The sequence below is a fragment of the Passer montanus genome, unplaced genomic scaffold, assembly GCF_014805655.1.
Source record: "Passer montanus isolate IOZ18808 unplaced genomic scaffold, ASM1480565v1 scaffold121, whole genome shotgun sequence".
NCBI lineage: Eukaryota > Metazoa > Chordata > Aves > Passeriformes > Passeridae > Passer > Passer montanus.
In genome coordinates this window covers 14,784-29,542 of record NW_024358834.1, presented here as the reverse complement: position 1 = coordinate 29,542, position 14,759 = coordinate 14,784, and the positions used below count along the sequence as shown (strand labels likewise).

At 37.9% G+C, this 14,759-nt stretch overlaps 1 protein-coding gene across 3 annotated transcripts; it reads right to left on the bottom strand.

Annotated features, from left to right (window-relative positions):
- On the bottom strand, positions 1-14,417 carry GPATCH1 (G-patch domain containing 1). Of its 3 annotated transcripts, none has more exons than XM_039698200.1 (20): positions 14,323-14,417; positions 13,293-13,427; positions 13,018-13,103; positions 12,482-12,642; positions 12,022-12,119; positions 11,830-11,888; positions 11,256-11,501; positions 10,317-10,464; positions 9,375-9,454; positions 8,182-8,386; positions 7,281-7,568; positions 5,279-5,460; positions 4,774-4,901; positions 4,373-4,506; positions 3,874-4,043; positions 2,962-3,172; positions 2,141-2,251; positions 1,552-1,676; positions 893-1,038; positions 1-309 (listed from the first exon to the last, which is right to left on the bottom strand). In XM_039698200.1, the coding sequence occupies exons 1-20, from the start codon at positions 14,399-14,401 to the stop codon at positions 288-290; spliced, it is 2,814 nt and encodes a 937-aa protein (XP_039554134.1). In that variant the 5' UTR covers positions 14,402-14,417; the 3' UTR covers positions 1-287. The 3 variants fall into 3 exon arrangements, 2 of the variants coding, with proteins under 2 accessions (XP_039554134.1, XP_039554135.1); XM_039698201.1 differs by having other exon boundaries at positions 2,962-3,169; XR_005626433.1 differs by lacking the exon at positions 1-309 and having other exon boundaries at positions 987-1,038; positions 2,141-2,195.
- Positions 14,418-14,759: the final 342 nt, after the last annotated feature.

Below are 14,759 nucleotides of genomic sequence, written 5' to 3'. Positions count from 1 at the left end.
TTGTTTGTAATAACAAAGTTTATTAAAATGCTTCGTTTTATTAAATAAAACAGAGCCAGCAGTATTTCAGATTATTATGCACAGAAAGGGGTCTTTTCAATGTTCTATATTCCATACATTTTGAATTCATGAAACATCATAAACATATGCACATTTACTTTCAAAGAAATTCAATATGAATACTGTATCTCTAGTGCTTCACATTATACACCACTGATCTACCATCACAGAGGAGATCAAAAATTTGACATCAAGTCACACAATACTGAAGAACGCAGGAGAGCTCTTCAATACTGAAGCTGTTTTAATCTGAAAGGGAGGAAAAAAAGGAAAAAGGTCACTCAACAGTCACACACCATATTAGGAACATTTCACTACCTGAGTAGTTTCTTAAACCTTATTTGCAGAGAGATCTGAATTGTATCAGATACAAAAACATTTTCTCAGTGGTAAGAGACATGCAAATGTGAAGATTCCAATACAACTGCATGTACAAAGAAATCTGGTTTGTGCAAAATGCACAAAAACATATTTCAGCTATTCAGAAACCCAAGTAGTAGGTTTTTTTGATACCTTCAATATTTTCAATATTTTTTCAATACCTTCCAAAAATACCAGTCATCTTGAATGATAATGTCTATTAGCTCTGCTAGGCCTGTGTGTTTAGTGGCTTTCCCTTAAGAGGCTTCTATCCTAAAATTAATTACCCTCTAGATTAAAATGTCTAATATTTGTACTCTTTCCTCACCAAAGTGAGCAATATTTTATCATCATAAAGAAATGCCCTATTCACATTTGCTGCAAACGGGTTCACTAGAATGACAACTCATAAATTGATGTTTTAATTATTGACTGTAAAATTTGCAAGTGTTTAAGTAACCCTCCTGCTTACCTTCTAAGAAGTTCTTTAGGTGACAAGCCTGTGGTATCCATATCACTAAGGCTGTCACTGCTATCTGTAGTGTCAGAGCTGCTCTCTTTTTCTGATTTTTTATTCTTGTGTTTTCCTTTGTTTTTCTGCTTCTTATGCTTCTTTTTCTGTAAAAAGAACAGAAATAATCCTTTATCTCCTTGTGAAAGACTTGGATTTTTCTGAATGTCAGCAAAAGAAAAAAGTTAATTTCAGTATGGACTTAAAGCATAACTGAAACAGAACACCCATCCATGACTCTTTTCCAGTACTCAGACCAAGCTTAAAAAAATTATAAGCCAAAATTAAATTAATCCAAGCACTCAACTCTCCCTAAAGCAGATGTTTCATGACAGTTATTTGAATATAAGGCATGAATACAATTCCCAGAATGTGTCTGAGATCTTCCACACAGAACATGGAACTACCCCACAATATTGCACCTGTAGTCACATATGTGCATATGGAAAAAGCAGCATCAGAGCAGGATAATTTTCAGGTTTCAAAACATCAACAAAATTCTGTTGCTTAAATTCTAGTCTCAGTATATATTTCTTCTACAACCAAGCATAAATAATAAAATATTTTGAAAGGCAGATCAAAGAATCAATAAATCAAAAATCAGTATTTAAATTTATTACCTTTTCCTTTTTGCGTTTGCGTTCTTTCTTAGTCTTGTGCCTCTCTCTGATTTTCCTATGCTTTTCTTTCCTGCTAGGCCCAGGAAAGGTTGCTGGCACCTCTGTTTGTTGTTGCCAAGTAGTACCTAAAGTACAAAGCAAATGCAAAAAGATTAAAAAAAAGGCCAACAAAAATAGGGTAATTTGGTTATTACATTCTGCATTACATTTAACCTAATATGATAGTAAACAAACACAACCCCAACTTTAAAAAGGAAATTTTGTGTCTAAAACTCCTATCTGCAACATCCCTATTGTAATTACATGCCTTTGCAATCTCTTAAAAAATGAAATTGCAAGGCTGTCCTCTATTTTCACATCCATTTTTTATCACTACCTCTGTAGTTAAAACAAACCTGGTACACAAGCAAAGAGGTTCCTGTTGGTGGCTCATAGCATGGCAACAAAACATTTGTGATGCCTGTTTACATAACACACATTTAAGGGATAGATGCCTATTCACAAATGATTTTTTTAAAGAGAGATATCATGTATTTTATATACAATTTCAATGTGCAGAATTTACACTCTAGATGCTTACAGAACCTACCAGAAGAAAAAGCTGGTGGCAACTTTGGTCCAAATTCCTCTGTTGCATCCAGCTCCTGCTTTGAAGTAGGCAATGAAGGAATGCCAGAATCAGTTGTAGCAGTCACACTCTCTATGAAAAAAACCAAAACCTGCTATATTTGAAAGGAAAATAAGAAAATACTTTTTCCAAGAAGTGTTGAAGAAAGTTCAAGGAGGCTTTCAAAAACCTTTAAGAAAGCAAACTGATCAGCATCCTCTATCTCTATGGACTGCTTTGGTCAACTGGGTAGATGACATTCTGAAACATGTCAACATACTGTAGGGTTTTTTTGTTTTAAATCAAAATTTACCTTTTAAACTATAAATTATTAATTAAATTGCTATTAGTGCATTTATTTGCTTCCCTTTTGTAACAGTACTATTTTTCCATTACTCAGAATGAATAAAAAACTCCATGAGATGTATAAGGTTAATAAACACTACAAGTTAAATGTTAATAGAACCAACTGTGACAGTAAGTGGACAAAGTATTTTCATTTTAAGTATGATCTCACACTAGATGTTTTGCTCCCCCTCACTGTGTAACAGGCATATTCCATACAGCAGTTTGCTTGTAAACTCCACACCAAAGGTACATGGCAATGCTGGTAACACTGTAACATGCAAGGCCTTATTCAGTGCTGTATTGTTTGCATTTTCTACACAACCAGCTCTGCCAATCTCACATGATCTGCACTGATCAGCACTGTCCTAACAGTCCAAGAATGCGTGATTCAAAAATGGAACTTTTACAAGTTATTTATTTTAAGTTGCACAAAAATGAACTCCAGTAAGTACTACCTTGTAAGTTAGAGGAAGAACTGTCTGCTGCATCAACTTGCTTGGTGGTTTCTGACTGTCTTTCTGAAGTAGCTGGTTGCTCTTCTTCATCACTCTCTTCTTCAGAGGAAGATGATTTTTCATCTGAGGAGCTCACAAAGATGGCCTTAAATAAGTCCATGGGTGGTCGTCTGCTTTCTTCCTCCTGATTCTTATCCTCATCAGCTACCTGCTAAACAGCATCACAACAAACTGGATTTAAGCACTAAAGAAACCAACAATGTCTCTCTGATAAGGAATAACTTCAGGCATGCTGACAGGTGTTTACAAAACATTTGGATGGCACAATAGCTGTGAAATAAACAATCTTAGACCCAAAGAGTACAGCCTTGAAATGCTGAGGAACTAAGCCAGTGTCCTATACAGAGTAGTGCAGTTTGTGAAAACAGATCCCCAGATATTATAAATTCTAATTCATTAATTGAAATTTCAGTTATATAATACCAAATTTAAGCAAAAGGAAAACATCACCTTTCTCCCCAAAATATGCACTCTCTTCTAAGGAAAGGAGAGATAAACACATTCTGTGCCTGTGAGCAGAGTGGTGGTAAAGCTACTGAATTTAGTCCCAGACTACTGGGCTACATTTCTTCTTCTCTTAAGCCCTACTTCAAGTATAATCAGAGATAAGCTGCAAAGATCTTGCATCCCAGAGTTGTAACCTCCAAGTTCTTCAAAGTGCCATCTCATGCCTTTGCTCATCCTGAGTTGGCTCTTGTGCAAACTGATCTGTATTCATATATTCACAATTTATACTAACATATATAAACAGTATTAACCTATATAAACAACTCATGCATTAACCCATCCTATTTCTGGGCTGTCAAGGTTTACAGCTGCCCCCTTTAAGTTCAAACCCTGTTGTAAACTCACCACAGTGGGAGGAGTTTCAGTTGTCCCAGTTCCACATTCTTCTTTTGCTGGCACTGGTGGCTGCTGCTGAGCATCAGCTTTTGATCTAGCAAGACTAATGAATTCACTGATAGAATCTTTCTTCTCCTTCTCTTTATCTGACACATCCCACCTTGAAGATTTCTTTGGTTCTAAAACATTCAAAATATTCAAATCACCTGCATGCCAAATTGCTCTGTATTTCATGGTATACTTAGTTTTAAATTACTCTGCTTCTTCAGTTTGACATTTTTTAAAGCTTTCTAATGAATACTTGACCTATAAATGTCTTTTAGGTAGAAGAAATTAGCTTTCTATCATTAACTTCAGTTTTTATGTCACTGAATTTTTATTTTCAATTCCTTTGTTTGGGTTTTTTTTAATCAAAAAAATCATGTGGCTAAGTTATCAATGAAAAAGATGCCTTTTCTGTACTATTATCTTGTGTATAGCTAAATTAATAAAGTAACAACAAACTTACTGTTGAGACTGTTACTCTCTTGGATCTTTTCATTTGTTGCTTGAGTTCCAGATGTGGTGGGCTCAGGCACAGTTAAGAAATTAAAAACAGAATACTTGTCTCGTTTCACTTTTGGCAAACCCACTACAGAAGAACTAGAGGGAAATAAAATTGTTTGCTGATTATTGTGTTCAACACAGAAAAGTCCTCAAATTAGTTACAAAAACCTGAACTCCTACAGTAGTCCTTCAAATGCATGCTATTCCACCAGAGGTCACCATATTTTGTGACATGAATAAAAACTTTGGGCAGTTCTGTATTACCTTATGACACAAGAAACCATCGACCCAGATTTTCCACAAGCAAATGAAAAACTCAGAAATTATAGAAAGTTTTAAAAATATAAGTATGAATTATCTTACTCAGGATATGGATCACGAACATTAAATCTTTTACACAGCAACTTATCAGGATGCCATTCAAAGTTGTCTCTTGTGAGTTTGCCAAACATCTTCATCTTCACAGCTGTTTCCTTATCATCAATATCATTCTGAAACAGTCAAAACATTTATAGATGATAAATAATATTTTTTTAAAGAGAGATATGATGTATTTTATGTACAGTTTCAATGTGCAGAATTTACACTCCTTCATTTACAGAATTAATTTACAGAATAAATTGCACAATTTACACTCAATAAACCTTACTGAACTGTTGTAAGATTTAAGAACAGGATAAATCCATCAATATTTAAATGCTGTTTAAGGAATCACTGCTTTGTATGCACCAAGTGTTTTCAAAAGCTGCTAAACAAAAGGGCAACAAAATAGGGACATATCTTCAGAAGTGCTTAAAAGAAAAATAAAGTCAGGGCTAAGGCAACAACTGCAGCTCCCATGTATTCAAAGACTGCAGGCAGCAAATACCTCTTGGTCTCGAGGAACTTCAACTTTGTCAACATCATCCTCATACTTGGCCCGGGTGAATCGGGATGCCAGCGAGGAACTGGAGGACCTGTAGAACATTGCTGCTCGGAAGAACTCCTCCTGCTCCCTGCCTCGCTCCCACTCTGTCATGCTCTGGTCAAAAAAGCGCTCCAATCTTTCCCCTGTAAGGTGAGGAGAGGAATGCTTAGCAGAGATGGCAGCTTACTTTGGATCAACACTTTTCCAACAAAAAAATAAGGTAATAAGCAAGTGTTCTTGCAAGGGTTTAATATTTATCTTAAGGGCAGTATTAATCTCAACTGTGTTAATCCCTGATAAATTGAGGTGTTTTTTCAAGGCAGCAAGAATGACAGCATTTGCCAAATACAAAATTGATATTTTAAGTAATTTTACTTGTAAAACTGATTCCTTACTCATTGCCCTTTAAAGAATGTTCAAAATATTTAATGGATTTAACAGGTGATTAAAACAAAAAGTATAACCCAAAGCTTTATCAAATAACTAAAACACAGAACAAGAGAATTTAAGCCTGGCTGTACTTTAGTAACTTGCTTTCTGCTCTATGAAGTGCCCACTGATAAATACAGAGTTTGCACACAGGTTTACAGCAACAGGTTCAGTTTGTCTCCCAAAAGGAAGAGGAAATAACACAACACCAGCCAGGCAAATACACTTACAGTAAAACAGACCTTTAACCATTCCAGTTATACATTTCTACATTTTCATCATAATGACTAGGGTGGCACTTACAGTTATAATACAGTCATAATTGGGAATACTCCACCCAGGGGAAATCCCTGTCCTGAACAGAGAAACTATGGATTCAAAGCTCAAGTAGTCTGTCCCAATGAGGTAACCAGAAGAGGATACTGACCAGAGAATATTTATTTTATATAATGAAAAGGACTTAAAAGACAAAAAACAAAAAAATCCCAAATCACAACTAGAACAACAAATCCAGGTTTTCTACCTGTCACCATATGCTTGCTTTCCTCAAATTCCCTGGAGTACATTTTCTCCTTACCCAATAGCCCCTGTGTACTTCAAAATTTGGAAAAAACCCAACCCTTTTTTAAGTTCATTTCAAGGCAATTTAAAGTCATGGGCTGATCAATTTCAGCTTTTCATGCCTTACAGAAAAATCACAGTACTGGAGAACTCACCACAAGGCATCACAAGTACCTGGTTTAGTCTAAGACACACTACATTTAATTAGTATCATTTAGTACCATTTAATAGCAAAAACCTAAACAAAATGCAAGGAGACTGAAACAGCATGGAAAGAGATGATGAAGGAGGTTGGATGTTTTCTAGTTTTGAGTACATAAACAAAATGCAAGGAGACTGAAACAGCATGGAAAGAGATGAAGGAGGTTGGATGTTTTCTGGTTTTGAGTACGAGCTCTGAAGGATGCTGTGTTTATACAGTCATAAATCTTTCTGAGCAGAACATAAGGGACAGCAGAAGTCTGAGTATCTAAAGGACACACAATGGAAGCTTTGACAAGTGTGGAATATTTCATTCACTTTAGGGTTCTTATCTTCCCCTGGTGCAGAGGGTATGGGGTTTCTTCTGATTCTACTGTTACCCATCACCTTTCTGCCTTTATATGATCTGTCAGTCTTACTCCTCAAAGAGAAACAAACTAAATTCAAAGGCTTGTTCCACTGACCAAAGCTGAAGTGTACCTTGGCAAATGAAATAAGGGAAATCCAGGAAATGAAGTAGAACTTAACTTCTGCTACATCACAGAAGTATGAAATGTAATGCCTAAAATCAAGACTTGCTGACAACTGAGTAACTGAGCAGCTCTCTTGAAATCAACAGGACTAAGTATCAGTAAAGATTTCTGTTAACACTGGTCCTGAAAAGAAGTAAAAGGAGAAATGCTGTGGAATTCAGGAAGAGAACTCAAAGCCAATATAAAATGCACTGGGGGAAAAAACGGTGGGGGAAGGAAAAAATGAAGAAATATTTTACCTTTTTCTCCTTGCTTAAGACTTTTCACAAAATTTTCGTATCTTTTTTGTTTTTCTGGATTTTTTGCAAATGGTTTGAAATCACTAGAACCAGCATTTGCTAACTGCCCCCCCAGCAGCATCTGCCATTTGTGAGCAGCATCTTCTGGGGAGGCCAACTGCAATCTGCTACTTGGTGGCTGCTGAGACACTGGTTTTGCTTTCATTTGTTGTTCAGATGCTTGCTTCACTTGTTTGAGTCTTTCTCTATCTTTCTCAGACAGATATTCCAAAACAGAAGGAGCTGGACCTAAAGCAGAAGAAAAGCAGTAAAAGACAAAGAGAAATGAAAAATCACTAGAACTATTTCTTCCACTTTAGTAGAAGGAAAATCCCTACCACATGTATAAATTCAGATAAAATGCTCTTAAGCAGAAATTAACAATAAAATGGCATACATGGCAAATAAAAATTTGGCCACTATTACATCTTTTATGCTATTTACTTGATAAAGTTTACTATCTTAGTAACTTGATAAAGTTTACTGTCATAGATACAAATGTGAGCCACAGTTACAAACTATCTTCTTAGTATATCTAAATGTATTTCAGTAAAACATTTCACAGAAAAAATTATCACAGCCCACTATATTCATAAAAGACTGGAACCCTCCCAAACAAAACACAATCCAACACACACTTTTTGTCTTTAAAATATTTAAGTAAATGAGCATACAGACAGTTACATCAATAATTCACCTGCTGAGATGAAACTGAACAATGTAACTAGCTATAGGAACTAGATTGGATGTATTTATGTTAGAAAATAAGCACTCAAGGCCAGACCAAATTCTTACTGTTCTATAACTAAACATACAAACATGCCTGAAACACAAGCAAAGACATGGTCACGTATCTTGCTACCTTTCAGCTCAACCTCTCCTAGCTGCTCCCTCCTCTGAGCTGCATTCAAAGTGTGCCTGCTTTGCTGTGTTGGCTCATTCTCCAGTTTCCCAGTTGACTCCTCCAGTGCCTTCTGTAAGTGGCAGCTTTCATTCCCAGCTGTCAGCACAGGTCGAAAGTAATGGACCGGTCTGTAGTTTCGAGGCAGGCTAGGTGGGGGATAAATCTGGGGGGAAAGGGGTGACAAAACAAAAACCCACTGAGAGAGGGAGAGAACTTTGTATGCAACATTTACACATGTGTTTGAGAGAGTCAGCTCAACCTCAGAATTCCTCAATTTACATCTCAGCAGTAGAAACAGATAGTACAAACTACTAATTCCTATAGACCAGTAAATGGCATTCTAATACAAACTCTGGGAACAAATATATCGACAATATATTTACAACTATGAAAAAATACGAAAACGTACACATTAAGTGACAGAAAAATGAACAAGTTTTAGGATGCACTGCTTTTGAGAAAACACCTTTTAATATTACTTGCTATATTTTTAAACAGAAATCAAATGATTTAATCAGTTGGACTACTGACTACTTGCATGCTTACTATATTTTAACATCTTTCTCCACGTTCTTCATTCAAGCTGTTATTTAAAGGGTTATCTCTGTGCTCCCTATAGGATGGGATTTTAAATATCACACAATTATTCTTCCTCAGAAAGAGGACACTGTCATAGAATTGTCTGTCATTCTAATTTATGCAAATATATATGGCATGAATTATGTAAAACTGAAGACAGGACTAAGAAATTGAATTGTCACCAAAATAGCAAAGTGGACAAAGCACGAGGCCTGCTTTCTACAGAAAACTGAATGTTACACATGAAAGATCTAGAACCAAAATATGTAATATTTTTTTCAAGTTAAATTAAAACCATTCCTCCAACTTTATGCAAAGTAGCAGTGAATAGTGTGGAAGGCATCTGTTCAAACCAGTACCCAGGCAAAGTTTAAATACCTTCAGGAGTCTGATCAATTTTAGGTTTCCATTGAACAGCCCCCAGTGCTCTAATTTTGTTCCTTCAGCAATTTTTGCTGCTGACCAAAACATTTATTTCTAAGAACAGAAAAACACTGAGAAGCAGTAGAGTCTGCACAATTCACATGATGAATGATGTTATTCCTAATCACAAAATATCACTATCTGCTTACCTTGACTGGAGCTGATGGTTTTGATGCCAAGGAAAAACCAGCCAGGACTTTGCCAATATATTTAAAATCTCTTTCAGGCCCTACAAAATGATTGCAAATATAGTATTTAAAACATGCATGTTAGGCAATTTTTTTCCTGAATGTTTTCCATATGTCACTGTCTATTGTGAGTCACAATTGTTGTTTGTCTTCACCACCTTTCATTTAAAATTAAGGGTTCTGATTCTGGATTAGTATTACACAACTAAAAACTGCAGCCAGAGTGACTGCTGAAGGTTGAAGATGCCTTACAGGGAAGCAGCAGTATCCACACCGTGCACAGCTAACACCATCAGTGCCATGGATGTGTACCACCAGCATGAACAGGTACTCCAGACATTACAACAGTATTTCGTGCACTTACACAGTGCAGTAAAAATAAAGTAGTGCCAAGAAACTATGTACAAAAATTATCTGAAAATACAGAAATTTATCTAAAAAAAGTTATCTTTTTAAATGCTGGGCCATATTTTGTAACTGTGATTCACAATCACTTGTTTTCTTCAGTGAAACTGTATCTCACAAAGCAGCTTATTTTCCTTTTGAAAATATGCTTTGAGGGTTTAATCCACACTGGGATTAGTGGAAGACTTTGGAAGTTATTTCTGTAATTGAACGCTTCAATATAGAAGTAGGACTAGTTGAATTTTCAGATATCAAGGCTGAGAATTACAATATATAGCAAATACAGACTACATTTCTTTCCATCCACACTGGGATTAGTGGAAGACTTTGGAAGTTATTTCTGTAATTGAACACTTCAATACAGAAGTGTTGTAGGACTAGCTCAATTTTCAGATATCAAGGCTGAAAATTACAATATATAGCAAATACAGAGTACAATTCTTTCCTTTTTTTCCCCCCATATTACACTCACTCTTTAAAGAGAATCACAGTTCTTACTTTTTTTGGATTTATACTGTTTTGGTGCTGTCCAGCCATACAAGCCATCCCCAGGCTCCTCATCCTTTAGAACTGTATCATATTTTGACAGTGTGTCAGTTGCATAAATGTCATCATCTTCTTCCTCTAAAGCTCCTACACCAAAAGCCTAAAACACATATTTTAAATGAGAACTCAGAAGTGGAAAAACTTTTAAGTCACATATCAGAACACATCTACATGGATATCTATTCATCTATATAAAGTCTACAGTACAAATATAGATACACTGGGAAAAATTACAGTCACACCACAGAAACTGAGGTGGAAAAAACCCCACACCTCAGTGAGCACAAAAGCAACAAAAGCAATCACATTCCACTCCTTGGCAGGGAGGGACAGCAAGTTTGGTGGGTACAAGACAAGGACAGCAGACTAGTTCCACCAAAATAACATCTGTGCAATCTAAGAGCAGGTTAAGGTCTCAAAAGGAAATCAATATGTCAGTTAACAGAGAAATTAAACAAGTAGAATTCCCAGAAAATATAAACTGACAGTGTTTCTAGATAAGAACTACAAATACCCTGGAGCAACACAAAACCTCTCTAGCTGACAGATACAGCATTACTGAAAGTACAATAGACAAAAACAAAACTAAAAACATACTGAATATTAACTTTATCTAATCAAAGTAACACAGAACATTTTTCCATCCAGCTACTCAGAGTCAGGTAGAGTTGTCTTTTACAGTTTCAATTTCAGTAAGTGATGGCATTTGAGAGTTCTAAGGATTTTTCCACATCTTCAAAATAAGTTTTAAAAAAATCCTATTCTCAAGCCACACTTAACATTTCTTAAAATGATACTAAAATTACTATGAGCTTTTTTAACTTAAGCAAAACCAAAATTTATGTGGATTTTACTACACTAATCATAAAATGCATTAAAAAACGTCCTTACCTGACCTGTAATACCCAGTTTTCTTCCTTTACTGTGTCTCAGATCACCAATTAAATTGCTTGTTTCCTCAGAACTATCTGTGAAAAGATTCAGGTGTTCTCTTCCAGATGCACCAAACAAGGCTTGTGAGGGGTCCAAACCCTTATAGCCAAGTCCATGGACATTCTCTTTGGGAGTCAAGTCTACAGGCATTACATCTTTTGGTGCAAAGGTCACATTTTCTGGCTGGTATTCATCCTCTTCATCCTTGTAAAAAATAAAAGTTTATGAGAGCAAGAATGACTACAAGTTCTGTATGTTGAGCTTTTACAACATTCAGTTCACATGAGCCTAGGCAAGTTTGCATTTCCTGAATTGTGTATGAACTAAACCTTCTTACGTAGCAAAACAAGAAACTTAGATATTAAAACCTTTCTTCACATTAAGCATAGAAAGTATTTATAAACACTTTTAAAAATATTTGAAAATGCATTTTAAATTACTGTTCAAGGACATTAAAGAAGTTGCTTTGTTTTTTTAATCTGTTATCACATATTCTTACATAAGTCAACAGACCACTTTCCCTGTTCAGTACCTCAGAACCCTCAGAGAGTCCAGGTGGTAATGCACAACCATAAATCTTCACTGTAGGATCTGCAAGAGACAGCACAACACCATATTACATTAATAAAAATAAAAAGAGGGTTTAACATCAACTTTCCAATCAGTCTATGAAAGTTAACTTTCTACTAACAAGGAAGTAAATTAGGAACTTCCCTGAACTTACCAGGTTTCTGTCTGCGTGGCTTTCTTTTGACTCGTGGTCCAATTCCTTGTCCTTCTTTCCAGCCCATTTTTCGTAACAGTTCAACCCCTACTGTTATTCTAAAAAGAAAAAAAAAGGAAACATACCCCAAAATTACTTCAGACCACACCTTTATTATTTGTTGATAAATCATGTACATATATCATATTTCAACTAGTTTTATATCCTGCTTTAAAATCAAAGCTGAAAGTGTTGCTATTTGCATACACACTACCTGTCAGTTTAGAAATGTTTACTCGGTGCAAGTCTGCACACTCAAAACAAAAATCCAGGTGGAGGCCACTTAGGAAATCCACTTAGGAAGATCCACTGCAGGATCTTCCAGTCTCACAATTGCAGTGGTCAAACATTACTTTTCTAAGCAATACAACACTTCTAAGTGAAGCGAATGGTTTGCAAACTTTCAGGTAAATTTACTTACTTAGATGGTCCAATTAAATCATCAAATGCAGTGGTTCCTGGGATGGGAGCAACTACTCCTGCAATCTGTCGAGCTTTCTCCTTTATTCTGTCTTTAGCTTTAGATGCAAAATCATCTGTAGTTGTAATATCTTTTGGTGCTATCCCAAATTCACTAAGATCCTGGAAATACACACAAAAATGAGAACATTTAGATTAAACATTCTTCAAATTCTTTACTGTAATAATAAAGTATGAAAATGGCATATGACCTTTGTATTTGCTAATTTTCTCCAACCACTTATGCAGTTGTTTTTGCAGTAACTTTAGTGGAAATATCTTAAATGGTTTCAAAAGTATTTGCATTTTCTGATAAAGTGAAAAGACTGGTTCTATTTTTTAATACTGACATCACAGAAGCTTCTTAAATGAACCCATGAAATAGTCTGTATAACCTAGTAGGATAACACTGTAGACAAGAAGTAATTTCAAGGTTACTTCAATTTTAGCTGTCATGGCAACTATTTACACAAGTTTTCAATTCCTTTCTAGATTTACCTCTTCATCCATGAAGTCTTCTGGTCCAAGAACCGTTCTGCCTGCTCTCTTCTGCCGTGATGATACAAAAGCTGATGGTGTCCATCCTTTAAAGCAGGTAAATATTTAAGTAAGGTACTTCAGTCAACACAGTATTCAACAACAATTCAAACATTTCAACCTTACATCTTAAGGATACATCGAAGAAATATTTGTAAAATTACAGTCCAAAAACTCAAGAAGAAATAACTTCAGCAATACTATTTCAACTGTTCACTGTATAAGGAAGCACATACCTTCCTTTGTACCCACAGTGTTAAAGTAGCCAGCAGAAAAGCCGCCAGTGAATGCACCATGGAAACGCTGGTACCGTCCCTTGGCATCTTTAACAGTCTGCTCTTGGAGAGGAACTGGCTTTTTAATTCGTTCACCTACAATCAAATAAATCAGAAAGTAAGACACTACTTTACATGAAGGAATTATTTCCCACTTCCTCTGCAAGCCAGTTCTTCCTGGCAAGTAAGAACAGGATCAAACACTAGCCACCCTGACATGGAAATCACCATGTTTTATTTACTTCCACTCCATTGTAACTATCCATAATAACACTGATAAAGGAAAAGCATGAAGTGTTCACATCAAAATCCTTAATTCTACTGACTTCTGAGAACATGACAGGATTTCTTCTTGTGAAAGTAAACTTTTAAAGTATGCAAGACCTCTGGCAGGATTTCTTCACTTCAGTAATTGCTTGAGAAATTACACATCAAAAGTGTATAAACTGAAACAAGCACAAAAGCCATAGACTAACACACAAACATTTACCTCTTTTTAACAATATTTATTGAATAAAATGGCACAGATTCAGGAGTCACAACGGTAAGTTAGTCCTGGCCCTGTCCATCTCAACCACATAAGCATCAGACGGTCAGATTAGCATCACTGTGTACCCCTGAACTGCACTGGGTTTTTTTGGGGGGTGGGGAGGACAGAAGCAAAGACCAGCACCAGCTCCACCCGGAGCAGCCGGCACAAGCCGCGGGGAACCGCAGCCACAGCCGCAAGGCCCAGTGGTGCCGAGGCCTTTCATTCCCCGCTCCGCTGGGCCAGACCCCCCCGCAGGACAGCCCGGCTGCCCGGAGCGGCCCCAGGCAGCAGAGGCAGGGCGGCAGCTCTGCTGGGCCCACACGCCTCACACCGCGACCCGACCGCACCGCGCGGCCCGGCGGGACACCCCGGCCGCAGCGCCTCACGCGGGGCCGCTCCCCAGCGCTCGCACTGACAGCGGGAGGGAGGGGAGCAGACGAACCGCCCGGGGTCCCTTACCCTCCTGCAGGGGCTGCAGCGCGCTTCCATAGCTCACCAAGTCCTCCTCCTCGCTGTCGCTGCTCTCCGCCGCCGCCATCTTACACGACGGTGGCCGCGCGGGACCCGGCGGCGTCACAAGAGGGAGGCGGAGCCCGCAGCGCCCGGGACGGGGACGGCTGTGAGGGGGAGCGGCACCCGGCACCGCCGGGACAGGAGTGACACCCGGCACCGTCGGGACCCGCCGGCGGGACGGCAGCGGCGGCATCGCCGGGCGCCCCACAAGCCCTCAGCGCCTCTCGGCCTCACGGCGGCACTGGAGTTGCCCGCCGGGCACAGCGCGGCCCCGCTCGGTCCCTCATGGCGGGGCCCGCAGCCTGTGCGGGCGCACGGGTTTGGCTGGAAAAGCCCCAGCCGTCCAGGAGCTCTGCGGGTCTGCCGTGCGGGTCCACATCATC

What these genes read in the sequence shown, in the direction of transcription:
- GPATCH1 (XM_039698200.1), bottom strand. Translation starts at nt 14,401, where the DNA reads ATGGCGGCGGCGGAGAGCAGCGACAGCGAGGAGGAGGACTTGGTGAGC. An exon ending in AGGAGAGGTTGAGCTGAAAG is followed by an intron (nt 7,569 to 8,181) that starts GTAGCAAGATAC and finishes CTTCTGCTTTAG; the next exon opens with GTCCAGCTCCTTCTGTTTTG. An exon ending in CCTAAAGAACTTCTTAGAAG is followed by an intron (nt 310 to 892) that starts GTAAGCAGGAGG and finishes CCTCCCTTTCAG; the next exon opens with ATTAAAACAGCTTCAGTATT.